Source organism: Struthio camelus, chromosome 13, assembly GCF_040807025.1.
Source record: "Struthio camelus isolate bStrCam1 chromosome 13, bStrCam1.hap1, whole genome shotgun sequence".
Taxonomy (NCBI): Eukaryota; Metazoa; Chordata; class Aves; order Struthioniformes; family Struthionidae; genus Struthio; species Struthio camelus.
Genome location: NC_090954.1, coordinates 23185467 through 23199127, shown reverse-complemented (window position 1 = coordinate 23199127; position 13661 = coordinate 23185467). Strand labels below are relative to the sequence as shown.

Below are 13661 nucleotides of genomic sequence, written 5' to 3'. Positions count from 1 at the left end.
TGCTCAGTCCCAGTGGGAGAAAGCTCTTGAGATCCCTTTGGTTTGTAGGAAGGCCAATGCAGTAAAGGTGACGTCACACTTAATGGGCATTCAAAATTGACTGGGGGACTCATCAAGTAAATCAGCCAGTAAATCTGCACTGCATCCTGTCTCCTTTCCTTTCCCTTCTAAAGCCATTTCAGATGGCAAACACAAAAGCTCAGCAGAATCTCAGGCCTAGCTTCTGCATCAGGCCAGGTGTCTGCATCTGGAATTCATCCCTGCCAGCAAGGGCTGCAGGGATCTGTGCAGGGAAGTCCCACAAGGTATACTGCAGATGTGTAGGACAGGCACAGAGTTCACTGCCTTGCCACCCTGGCTTGTGGTGTCACTGGGCCTCCCCGCAAGCTTCTTAGTCCTACTGGGGCTTCTTCTGCAGCCCAAAATTGGGGGAGGAGTACGTATATGAGGCAAAAAAGCTTCTAAGTCTCCATCTCCCCATATTCTGCTTTCAGGTGTGACTTAGAGGCATCACTCTGACCTGTAGCACCCAAACGAGCAGCTTCCCACTTGACAGCATGGGCAGCCATGAAGATCTTTTAATACTATTCACGTCTGAAGGTGGGGTCAATAGCCTCTTATGAGTCCCGATAGCCTCTCGAGCCAAAACTTTGTGATCATTGTGGAAAATCATTTATTCCTTGGATTTGGTCCTGTTTCTTTAGTTAATGTGTGGTTTTAGTAATGAAAAAAGAAGAATCAATGAATGCTGGCAAGAAATGAGAAATGATCTCAATATATTCAGCCTTTGCCATATAATTCCTTTTCCTTCTCCCTACAAAATGAAAAGCATATTGCTAAGTGTGGCACATCTACTTTCACCCCAGGATGTATTACAGACAGAACTCATTGCTGCTCCAATAGCATTGTTTTATCTTCTGCTGTAAGGCAGCTGCTTCTGGGGTGGACCCTGTTCAGTAACAAAACACATTGCATGATCAGGAAAAGCCGTTCCTGGGGGATACGGGTTAGGACAGGGGGAGAACAAGTGTCTGATTCCTCCCACTTAACTTTATGCTGGGCTACCAAAGGAAGGATTGGCCTTGCCCAAGGCTCCCTAGAGCCAAAAGACAGAGAAGTATATATAGAGCCTAGCATAGGTCTTGGGTGGGCTGAATAGCTCTCGAGGGGTCTCCACAGCCATGGAAGCTATACCGTAATTTACATCCTTAATGAGATGAGGCAGGATGAAAGTGGATAGTGGCTCCATTTCACACTTTTCCACTGGCAGGGCAGGCAGGCCTAGCTGCCTGTCCTTCAGGTCAATGAGTCTTGCTGGAGGCCAAAAGTCCACATGGGATTCGTGTCAGGACCCAGAAAGCCCGGCTGGGAAGGGGCTGTGCCAACTGCTTCTCTGCTAAGCCCAGAGATGGTGCTCGCCAGCATCTTGGTGGCTGCCAGGTGCCACGGTGTCAAGCAGCTCCCCAGCCTGGGTTACCTGCCACTCTTTTCCCTATGTGCTTCATCTGGTTCATCTCTGTTTGGAAAAGCTCCAGGTAGGGATTGCCAGCTCTGCTGAGGAAACTGGACAGCTTAGTAGGGCACCTGGAGGCAACCAGTTCCCAGAAAGAAACAAACTCCTATGTCTAGTCTGGGGCTTAATAACATTGATGGGATCCTTTTCCCTGAGCACCAAACTCCAGGCAACATACCCCAAGGCATGCCTGGGACAGAGGCTCCATCACAGGCCAGGGCAAGCCCACAGCCTGCACTGTGGTGTACTTAGGTGATTGCTTTGGCTTCCTTGTTCTAGAGGTAGCCTGCTTTCTCTCTGTGCCAATCCCAGCTCCTCCTGCAGGGAAGGGTGACGCTTCCACTGGCAGCTCAAATATGGCACAGAGCCTTCACTATAAGGAAGGTATATATCAGGTCACTGTGAGGGGCTTCCCGTGGGGACATGTCGAGCATCCTCTGGCTCGTGGCCCAGCCACACAGACAGTCCCTACAGACCTTCTTTCCCCTTACACTCCAGTTCAACGTTTCCTCCCTCTTCCTGGTTTGGAAAGGCCCAGGCACTGAGAGACTTATTAATCTGTCTTGGTCACAAGTCACCCTTGGGTACAGCACAGGAGCCTCGATCTTTTCAGTTGTTTCTCCTAGTTGTATTGCTGCATGACTGGACAAGGATGCATCCTGTGATATTTATAGCCTGGGTCTGAATCACACTACTCTACAGAGCCACTGTATTTTCCAAGACCCTTATTCTGCTATAGTCACCTGGATCAAATCAGATTTCCCATAAGAACTTTGGTCACATGATATTCACGGACTCTCCAGAAGAGGAAAGTATGCTGTATGCTCAGGTCACATTGTCCATGGGACAGATTCTTAGCTCACAATGCATGGCAATGCTGAAACCTCTTCACTCAAGCCTCTTTTTTGTCATGCCTGCTCCGTTATTGCCTGAGTGCCTTTGTGAACAGAGCATGCCCTTTAGAAATCTTGCAGGAGAACACCCAGCATGACCATCTTCAAGGCGTCCTGACTGGCAGCTGAGACACCAACTTACATCCAGTTCATGTCGAAGGAAGTGATGCAGAAGAGAAAGAGACATATGACTATGGGCCTAAGACAACGCCACAGACAAATGCAGGAACAGGAATCTTGCATATAGAGTTTAGTTGCCAAAATACATTCAGAGAAACAAGGGCATTTTCTGGATTTGGAGTTAACTTCACAGAATTGTATCAGCTAGTAAGAAACTATTTGGAGAGGTCCAACTTCCATTTCCTTGTTCATCAAGTCTTTTCTACTTCTTTCACAATGGTGAATATATTGTTTATTTGTTTGTTTTTTTTTTTTTGAGAAAATTGCCAACATTCACAGAAACATTCAGACAAAAGGGGTTAAAAAGAGCTAAAAAGTCTAAAAATGAGATGCACCTTTTTGCTTTTCCTACATATCCCCCAGCCAGTCCACCTCTTAAATAGAGTTGACCTGAAAGTATAGCTTAAACTGAACCTGCTCCCACAACTGTAGTTTGGTCTTATATTGTCTTAGTGGGCATGATCAGATTAAAATACACCTATCCCCATCCTTCTTCCTTTCCTGCTCCACAAATCTACCCACTTGGTCCCAGAGCTTGCAGCTCTCTCCAGGTCTTGTGCTGGGAACTGGATCCAGGAAGTGATCCAGCTGTCAAAACCCAGCTGATCAAAACAAAAGTTAATTTCTTTTAAAGGCTAGGTCAATTCCCAGCTGTGAGGCATGGCACACCATTCCAAAATGTTGTTTTGGTGTACATGTGAGGCAAAGGTGGCAGGAAGTGGCAAAAGGGCACACTCAGATGCACTCTGAGAGACCCCACTGCTTGGAGCTGACCCTGCTCAGCCAGCTGGCACAACAAACTTTGCAAGAAAGGAAAAGAATGCCAGACCTGAAAGAGCAGCAAGCAGAGATACACCTGCTTTCAAGAATCACACTGAGAGAGCAGAATGTTGTTAGGTGAAACAAAGAGATCGCTCAGTGGGCTCTTTCTACCCCGGAGGCTAAGCAGAGGGTCAAGAAGCCCTGGATATTTGTTCTGGAAGCTTGGGTATTTGCTGAGGGATAGTTGTGTTCTGCTGGTCTGTACAGATGTGAGTCATTTCAGGACATACAAAAAACCCAGCACCACAAGACCCACTGGCAACCCAAAATCATTTATTACTCACACCTTTGTTACTCTTACTCTGTCTTTTAAAAATCTCTGGAACTCTGTCACTTATTTTAGATGCTTTGAATAAACACTGTTCTGCCTTATCCCGGCAAGTCTATCAACCAAGGTACTGAGACCTCCAGTGTGTTCTTGGCTCTCCATCCCAGCTTTCTGAGTTCACGCTGTCTATAAAGACTGCAGTTAGGAGATTTTTGAGTGCAGTCATGAAAATCTTGGATGTTGCCAGTGAGTCCGTTGCAAAGATTTTACAGGGCTTTTGTCCTATCCCACTGGGAGAGGCTCTCACTGATACCACCTTCTTGTTCCAAAAGAGGGTCCAGCCAAACAGGTGCAGGTCTGGATAACAAACCCTTCAGTTCAGGGATTGTTTCACAGGTCTTGGTCTGAGCCTTTTCTAAACACAGGAAGTTCTTGATTCTGGAGGACAGGACCTTGTGGAAGCTAATGCCCAATAAATGCAAACAACTTGTACCATTAAAATGGTAAAAGCATTGGACTTGGACAGGAAGGATCAACTGGAAGGATCTCAAATGGTCCCAATTCCATCCAGCAAGCCCCTGCAACAGCAGGCTTTCTCCTTCAAAATTAATTCCTAGCTTTGTCCTATCCTCTTCCCAGCAGCATTGTCAGTGCTCCCTCAGAACCTCGTCTTTGTACCAAAACTGTGTTTCTGCTCGCCACACAGCTGGCTCTGTCAATTCAATCACCTTGCCACGTTCCACATTCTCCTGGGGTGGCTGTAACTCAAAAAGCCCACTTACTTTTTTCCAAGCTGGCGTGCCACATCACAGCGCTTGAATCCTTCGAGGTTGTAGAGGCGCTTGGCCAGCCTCTTTGCAGCCTCACTATCTGCCCTGCAGCCATTTGCTAAAGTGTCTGTGCTGCCATGGTCAAGCTGCTCTGTGCTGCCCATGTCAGAGTCAGAATCTGAAAGAGTGTCTTTCAAGCTGGCATCACTACACAGAAGCAAAAAAATAATTCAAAAAGCAGCAATGTGACTTTATGAAACCCACAGGAAAAAAAATATGAAAAAACAGCAACACACGTTTGTGACCTGGACATCGCAAAAACCCTCTTTCATTTCAGATCAATCGAAATGTATTTTGAGACACTCAAATGCTACATTTTAATTTCAAACTTGTAGGAAGAGACTGAAGAGAAAGTGACTTCACACCAAGAAATGAGGATGTACCGTCTTAACACCTTTTTAAACTTCCCCTCTCTCCATTTGTATGGAAAGTTGTCCTGAATGGATACAGGGACTGTCAGAAGTTTTAGTTTCTTCAAATCAGTATCTGAGGGAGAAAGGTCTCTCCAAAATTCCCAGCAACTCTGGGAATTCAGAGTTCAGACTGAAGAGGCCAAGATATGAAAAACAGACATTGCAGTCCCTATCCCTTCATTCATCCGTTCATGGCTTCCCCTTCAAAATGATGATAACTGTAGATTCTTAGGCCAAAGGGGTTCATTATGATCACTGTGTTTATGCTCGTTGGTATCCTCTCTTTGTCTCAGCCATAGACACTCTCCTAGAAAGAAATCCACTATGTATTTAAAGTCCCCAGGTGAGGAAGACTCCACTAGTAGATCTCAATATGATATCCTGATGATTTACTACCCTCACTGTTCAAAACTTGTACCTTATTTCTAGTTCAGATTTGCCAAGCTTTGCTTCTAGCCACCAAACCATCTTGGACCTCTTTCTGTGGGTGAGAAACATCTCTTCTCCATGAAGATACCAAGGACAGAGTTAACATAGCCTGGGATCCCTAATGCCTAGCTGCTGTATAGTGCACAGGAGGAACCTTGCCGTGAGATGTGCCAGTGTTTATATTGTGGTTGATGGCTCTGAACTCCCTCTGATTCCTTCTACTTCTCTCATCCTTCACTCTGCAGCATCTACCCGTAGTCAGGCTCTGAAAGGTGGGTAGCTGCTTGATGATGGAAACCAGTCTCTCTGGAAGTTGAACACGTTCAGAAAACCTTAAGTATAGATTATATGTCTTCAGGTTCAAATTATTTGCTGACGATGAAAAACTGCAATTGTACAGGTTTGGGCCTTCTCGGGCATCATGTGCAGGGGACTGGAAATGTAATTGCTCTCCCAGGTGGGCTTTTCTCTACCCAGCTGCTGGCTGGCATTCTGGCCAGCAGTTTCCATAGGTAACATGTAGAACAGCCCCACTGGCACCACATAGATGGGGCTGTGTGCCTTTATTTTCTTGTCCAAAGCCATTTATAGCACCTCTTTACCCAGTATTGGGCAGTGTGAGTCATTAAAGGCCGTGCAATTAACTGAACCCACTTCCTCACACGCACCAGACTGCTCCAGATCTCCTCTGCAGATTTCACCCGGCTATTCATCACCTAGCTTCCTATTGGAAGGAACTGCCATGCAGTGATGTCCTGCATGTGGAGAATGATGTCTCATACTGTCCCTTGTGTGGTCCCTTTGCTCAGCACTTCTGGGGGGCATTTAGGGTCTCAGCCTGGCTTGGAGGATGAATTCTGTTCCTGCCTCATTACTGCCTGCAGATTAAGAGCCTTTGGGAAGGCCTCTACAGGGGCACCCAGTCCTAAGGGAAAACATCAAGCATGTCCTGCACCTCAGAGCTCATTTGGGAGCGTGCCTGACTGCTTTTAACCTCCCATGGGCTTCTGCAGATATCAGGCAGACAAAGCAGCAGTCTGCCTGGAAATGCCCCAGCTTTGCTTGCTATAAGGGCAGACAAGATTTGCAAGCAGTCTAGATGAATGTAGGTAGCTTCCAGGGCAAATATGAACACAAAGTGCTGAGCCTTGGCTTTTCTTGGGCTCTCAGTGCTCTCCCAGGACCCTGAAACTCATGTGTAGCATAGGGTCCTGGGTCTGAGAGCAGAGAGGACAAAGCCACAGGACAGCTGGGGACAGGCTGATCTAATGCCATGAGACCTTGGTTCTCTGGTGTGGTCTCAATCTGTGGGTAGGAAATTTTGTCCTATTGATGCTTAGTCTCTGTTCGTGACAGCACAAGGGAAGGAAGATCATGGGAAAAAAATATCCCCATCTCTGGCATGTCCTCTGAGCCTTGCTCCTGGACTGGGACCCCATAAGAAAAGGAGCCGTTTGCCCAAGGAATTCACATCCTGAAAGGAATTAGCATACTGACTTACCTGATGGAGTTAATGATCTTAATGTTGTCTTCCTCTGATCCTTCCACATGGAATCCATTTGGGATATTTTTCAAGGACAAACGGCTCAGCACATTCTCTGACCTGCTGCTGGTAATCGAGTGCCTCAGGGGGCTCCCAAAATCCCCCTCCACTGGCTTTGCTGCTGCTTGCTCTTGTTTATCTGCAGTCGCGTGCCGAACAGCTTCTCTCTGCTGGGCCATCAGTTTCTGCTCTAAGACCTCTGGGCCTTCCTTGACCCTTTGCTGGATCAATGGGGTGAGTGGGGCTTCAAAACTGACACAGCTGTCTGTCTCATCTGTGAGAGAGAGCACATCCAGAGAATCCAAGCTGCTGTAGTATGTGCCCTTCATAAGGTCAGACTCAACAATCTTCTCAAAGGTTGAGCTGAACCCATCCCTGATATCTTTAAATTGGAACTGCTCCTTGTCATCCTCAGTGCAGCTCAGCTTGGCATCTCCAGTAGCAAACCTGCACCAAAACGGGAGATGTGGAAAATATTGTCAGGGTATCTGCGTGGATTGTTCATCTCAGAGGTAGGAGGCAGGAGAAGGGACACGGATAGATGCTGTTATTACAGGCCATTGGGAACTTTCTGTGGCATAACTTGTTTGGTTCCCAATTTTATTACAAGCTTCAAGCTTGGCACAAATTCTAGAGCTGATGAAGACAGAGCATTACAATGAGCAATCCCAGGGGTGGAGCTAACCCTTAATTTGATCATGTCTCACTAAAAATCCAGAGCTCTGAACAGGAGATGTTTGCATCTGACATCTGTGATTTGATCCAGTGCCAGAGTGGATCTAATCTGCAGGTTATCTCTCCTTTCAAGTGCTCCAATTATGACTATACTTCAAAATCATGACAGTCCTTAAGGATCATAGTCATCAACTAGGCAAGATGGGGGAAGGGGAGTGGTATAGTGGCAGGGGAGTCAGTAAAACACCACTCAAGTCAGGATGCCTCCAGCGGGTGCATGCAGCCAGGGGAGACAGCATGGGACATGGCTACGGAGGATCCTCTTGCACCTCTCCTGGGAAGCCTGCATGCTTGACTGGCTCTCTGAAATGCCTGTACACCAATGCACGCAGCATGGGGAATAAGCAGGAAGAGTTAGAGGTCTGTGTGCGGTCGCAGGGCCATGATCTCATTGCGCTTACAGAGACATGGTGGGATAGTTCACATGACTGGGATGCTGTCATGGATGGCTATGTGCTTTTTAGGCAAGACAGGTCAGGAAGGCGAGGTGGTGGAGTTGCTCTTTATGTGAGGGAGCAACTAGAATGTCTGGAGCTCTGCCTCGGGGTGGATGAAGAGCAAGTTGAGAGCCTATGGGTAAGGATTAAAGGGCAGGGTAACATGGGTGACACTGTTGTGGGGGTTTACTACAGGCCACCTGACCAGGAGGAAGTTGTCAATGAGGCCTTCTACAGACAGCTGGAAGTAGCCTCACGATCACAGGCCCTGGTTCTCATGGGAGACTTCAACCACCCTGACATCTGTTGGCAAGACAGCACAGCTAGGCACAAACAGTCGAGGAGGTTCCTGCAGAGGATTGATGATAATTTCTTGACTCAGGTGGTGGAGATGCCAACGAGGAGAGGTGCAATGCTAGACCTCGTACTAACGAACAAAGAAGGTCTAGTTGGAGATGTGAAGGCTGGGGGCAGCCTTGGCTGCAGTGACCATGAGATGGTGGAGTTGAGGATCCTCCGAGGAGGGAGCAGGGCAATGAGTAGGATTGCAACGCTGGACTTCAGGAGAGCTAACTTTGGCCTCTTCAGGGACCTACTTGGAGGAATCTCCTGGGGTAGGGCCCTAGAAGGAAGAGGGGTCCAAGAAAGCTGGTTAATCTTCAAGCATCACCTCCTCCAGGCTCAAGATCGGTGCATCCCTCTGAGGAAGAAGTCGAGCAAAGCGGATTCAGCATGAGACCCATTGACATCCATAAATCCATGGGCCCTGATGGGATGCACCCACGAGTGCTGAGGCAGCTGGCGGATGTTATCACTAGGCCACTCTCCATCCTCTTGGAAAGGTCCTGGAGATCAGGAGAGGTGCCTGAGGACTGGAAGAAAGCCAACATCACCCCACTCTTCCAAAAGGGCAAGAAGGAGGAGCCAGGAAACTCCAGGCCTGTCAGCCTCACCTCCATCCCGGGAAAGGTGATGGAACAGCTCCTCCTGGAGGTCATCTCCAAGCATGTGGAGGACAAGAAGGTGATCAGGAGTAGTCAGCATGGATTCACCAAAGGGAAATCATGCTTGACCAACCTGATAGCCTTCTATGACGGAATGACTGGCTGGGTAGATGAGGGGAGAGCAGTGGATGTTGTCTCCCTGGACTTCAGCAAGGCTTTGGACACTGTCTCCCATCACATCCTCCTAGGTAAGCTCAGGAAGTGTGGGCTAGACGAGTGGACGGTGAGGTGGATTGAGAACTGGCTGAATGGCAGAGCTCAGAGGGTTGTGGTGAATGGCGCAGAGTCTAGCTGGAGGCCTGTAGCTGGCGGTGTGCCCTAGGGGTCAATATTGGGTCCAGTCTTGTTCAATGTATTCATCAATGACCTGGAGGAAGGGACAGAGTGCACCCTCAGCAAGTTTGCTGATGAGACAAAACTGGGGGGAGAGGCTAACACACCAGAAGGCTGTGCTGCCATTCAGAGGGAGCTGGACAGGCTGGAGAGGTGGGCAGAGAGGAACCCCCTGAAGTTCAACAAAGGCAAGTGCAAGGTCCTGCACCTAGGGAGGAGGAACCCCATGCACCAGGACAGGCTGAGAGCCCGACCTGCTGGAGAGCAGCTCTGCCGAGAAGGACCTGGGAGTGCTGGTGGACAACAAGTTAAACATGAGCCAGCAGTGTGCCCTTGTGGCCAAGAAGGCCAATGGTCTCCTGGGGTGCATTAGGCAGAGTGTTGCCAGCAGGTGGAGGGAGGTGATCCTGCCCCTCCGCTCAGCCCTGGGGAGGCCTCACCTGGAGTACTGTGTCCAGTTCTGGGCTCCCCAGTACAAGAGAGACATGGCACTCCTGGAGAGAGTCCAGCAGAGGGCTACCAGGATGATTAGAGGGCTGGAGCACCTCTCCTATGAAGAAAGGCTGCGAGAGCTGGGCGTGTTCAGCCTGGAGAAGAGAAGACGGAGACGGGATCTCCTCAATGTCTACAAGTATCTGAAGGGGGAGTGTCAAGAGGATGAGGCCAGCCTCTTCTCCGTGGTGCCCAGCAACAGGACAAGAGGCAATGGGCAGAAACTGAACCACAGGAAGTTCCATCTGAACCTGAGAAAAAACTTCTTCACTATGAGGGTGAGTGAGCATTGGAACAGGTTGCCCAGCGAGGTAGTGGAGTCTCCTTCCCTGGAGATATTCAAAACCCGTCTGGATGTGATCCTGGGCAATATGCTCTAGAGGTCCCTGCTTGGGCAGGGAGGTTGGACTAGATGATCTCCAGAGGGCCCTTCCAACCTAAACGATTCTGTGATTCTGTGATTCTGTGATCTAATCTAACTTTGGATGGTGGCAGTGAATGTCCTTGCTCCCTCTACAATAGAGAAAAACAGGAGCTTTTAGGGAGCAATTTTTCTGACCTTTCTTAAACCTTTTTTGCTAGGCAAGGCATCCTAGACGTACTGTTTTCTCTCAGCTGACAGGGATGTACAAGGGGAGAGACATGCCTAGGCAGGAGAGGCTCCATGCTACTTTACAGCCAGCCTGAGGGATTCAGGCACAGCATTAGAAGGGTAAGAGGTGGCTGTGAAATTAATGAGTCTACAAGACTAGTTTCCAGGTAAGCTTGGATGAACCACAGCAATACTGACTCTGCTTGACTTTGAACACAGAGGAATTCATTATAGTGCACATCTTGATACAAAACCCACAACAGGAAAATTCATTTGAGTCATACTCAAATGATTGTTGTGCTGGAGCCTTGGAGAACTAGGAGGACTCAGTCCCTCCTGGAATAGCCGGAATGACCAAGCTGCAAGGACCTGCCTGAAATACACTGGGTTTCTCTGGAGAAACCTCTCTCTCCATTCCCAGTAGGAATTCTGCTTTGACAAAACTGGACATTTAGTGCTGTGATATAGGCAAAAGCTAGGGGAAAAGTAAGCTTTTCTTCCTTCTCGCTGTGGTTGTCACAGTTTGGAAACCCTTTCTCAGTTTTATGGCTGTGCATAGTTCCCCTCCTAATGAACATGGTCTCATTTCACAGCAAGAATGTATCTCCCTGAAATGAATTCTAGGGGATGGTTCAGGAATTAGCAGTCCTTGCAAATGAGATGCCTTGCCGCTGCATGTCCAAACCCAGCTATTGTTATTAACATTTTCTAGGAGGTATCATAACATTTTCTAGGAGGTATCAGTGACAGCCTTGCAGAATATCTAACCTGAACCTCACCTGGCCCACAAAAGTTGGAAATGGACACTGGAAGGTTGTGGTTCCAGCACAGAAGCAGCTAACTGCTTGTAAGCCGGACATGGTGGAGTCATGACAGTGCCTCCCAGGAGTCCAGACACTGCTAGTTTTAATGCCCTTCACAAGATAGCTCAGTCGTTCTCTGAACTTTGTAGCTAGGGAAACTTAGGCACACAGCACCCCAGGGTATTGCTCATAGCGTAAGTAAGGAGAGGTACAGCAATATAGCCCTATATCCTATCTCCACCAGTAGGCAGCAGAGAACAGAGAAAGCAAAGCGACTGCCCCCCCAGTCAGCCACCTCCTTCCAACTCCCAGCTATCAGCAGCTTAAGGATGCCTTGATCCAGAGACATTCAGACCCTTTTTCTTCATTAGACACAGGCTGCCTGGTTTCAAGGTGGACGTGGACTCCTGAACATCACTGCCTTGCTCGGGCAAAGGCTGAGCAGAGCCCTGAAGCAAAGTCGGTTTGTGCCATTACATAGCCTGCGATATACACTTCCTTCTCCCAGGGCTGTGAGGATTTGCCTTTAATTCCAGTGCACAGCTAAATAAGCAGCAAGGAGGGAGGGATACCTCTTGAGCAGAGGATGTGTTAATAAGGCAGCAAGGAAAGAACTTGGCCTCCCATTTTCCCAGCAGGTTCATCAGTGCACCCTCACTTGCCTCAATGTAACTTCAGCTGTGCTTCCTAGCCACTGCTATTGCCTTGCTGCAGATTACCTACCGGTTCTCAACTCATGTGGCACCCCCTGCCAGGCCATGCCCTCTGGAGGCCAGGTGCTTGGCTGTGATGAAACATCACCTGCCTCCAGCATGTGGAGCCCCAGGGAAGAAAACACCCTGCAGGTGTTCCACAGCTTCACCACCACTGTATGAAAATCACCCTCCTATTTGCTTTGAACCTGCTAGCTTCTTTTTATATCTCCCAACTTTCATATTGGAAAAGCCAGCATTCCGTATCTACCCTCTCCAGGCTGTTCTGTTTCACGGACCTCTCTCACACCTCCTCTTCACCACTCATCTCTTTTCCAAGCTGAAGTATCCTAGTCTGAGAGAGATTCCCCCGCATTGTCCTGCAGCTGGCAAGGACCTCCTAGCACAGCTCTGTGATCAGAAGAGCCCTGTTCCCAGCTGCAGCCTGGCGCTGCAGTCCCCATCTGATGACCTGATGCACCAGATGCCCCTTCTCACCCCCTTGTCTAACGACTCAACGTGGCACTGTCTCATTGCACAGTAATGCAGCTCCTCGCACCGGCTGTGGGCACTGGATCTGTGGGGCTGTGGATGCCAGATGTGCTTCCCATCAGCTACAGCTGGTGCAAAGGTCACATCCCTTCCTTTCAAAGGCAGATCTTAAGAAGCAGCTCTGGGCTGGGATAACAGGGACATGTTTCTTTTACAGGGAGATGTGATTTTACAGGGAGACATTCCAGCAAGCCCATGCTTGCTCTGCCTCCACAATCAGTTCTTCCTCGCAGAATCTGCTTCCAGGAGATTTCTGGGAGGAAATACAAAGTGTTGAGGTTTTCAGCTTCCCAGCCCTATGTGCTGCATCCCCCTTGAGATATAAGTAATGGGGAGAAGGCTAAGGCAACAGCGAGGCGTGATCAGTGCTAGACTTCCAACCCCCTCCCTCCCTTGGATGCACAAACCTGTGGCTAAGGCATCACCTCACCTCAGCCAGAGCCTGCCTGCCTTTTCTCCTTCTCCATGGTGTAAAGTCTGTCAGTCAAACATTTCCAAGGACCAGGAAGAAGAGCTGGGAAGGATTTGGGGGAATCACAAAGGAGATGGCCTTTCAGCAATTAGCCATAACATACTGCCTGCTGAGAACTGAGGGCATGGGGAAAATGACTGCTTTCTGATCTCCTGGCCTTTTGAACTGTGCCGCTCATAATTATTTATCAAGCTCTCAGGGCCTGGGCTGGGCCTGTCCTAAATAAATGACTACCAAACAAAGCAGAGGTTACTTGCTGCTGCTTCTCTTTGTGGTTCTTTTCAGTGCCAGCTGTGGGTTCCTCCTCCTGCCATGGCCGTGGTCTCCTGACTTCGAAGTATCTTCTGGGAGGCAGAGGGACACCATGGCCTCATCCCTGCCCACCGGAGAGGGCTCTGGCAGCCCGGGGGGAGCCGTGGCTCCCAGGCTGGGCAGTTGCTAAGGCACCCCGGCTCCCCTAGCAACGGGGCCCCCCAGGGGGCTGGGACTGCCTCGAGGAGGAGGAAAGAGGGCCAAATCGAGCAGGCCAGCTGAGGTGGGGGACTGCCACCTGGCCAGGGACAGGCCCCTGTGAGGCCTTGCAAGGTGGCCAGTGGCAACATGGGGCAGGCTGTGTGGCCCCGTCCTGTCCAGCTGCCTCGCCCAGCACTGGGTATCC

The 13661-nt window shown here is 49.2% G+C and overlaps 1 protein-coding gene across 9 annotated transcripts in view; it reads right to left on the bottom strand.

Annotated features, from left to right (window-relative positions):
* PSD2 (pleckstrin and Sec7 domain containing 2) overlaps nucleotides 1-13661 on the bottom strand; it is a 111465-nt gene that overhangs the window by 41140 nt on the left and 56664 nt on the right. For 8 of the 9 annotated variants that reach the window (XM_068959681.1, XM_068959678.1, XM_068959675.1 and 5 more), the window contains 2 exons: nucleotides 6850-7338; nucleotides 4459-4653 (listed from right to left, as the gene is read on the bottom strand). In XM_068959681.1, the coding sequence (XP_068815782.1) occupies nucleotides 4459-4653; nucleotides 6850-7338 (684 nt within the window). The remainder of the gene's footprint in view (nucleotides 1-4458; nucleotides 4654-6849; nucleotides 7339-13661) is intronic. The other variant, XM_068959682.1, reaches the window with a different exon arrangement.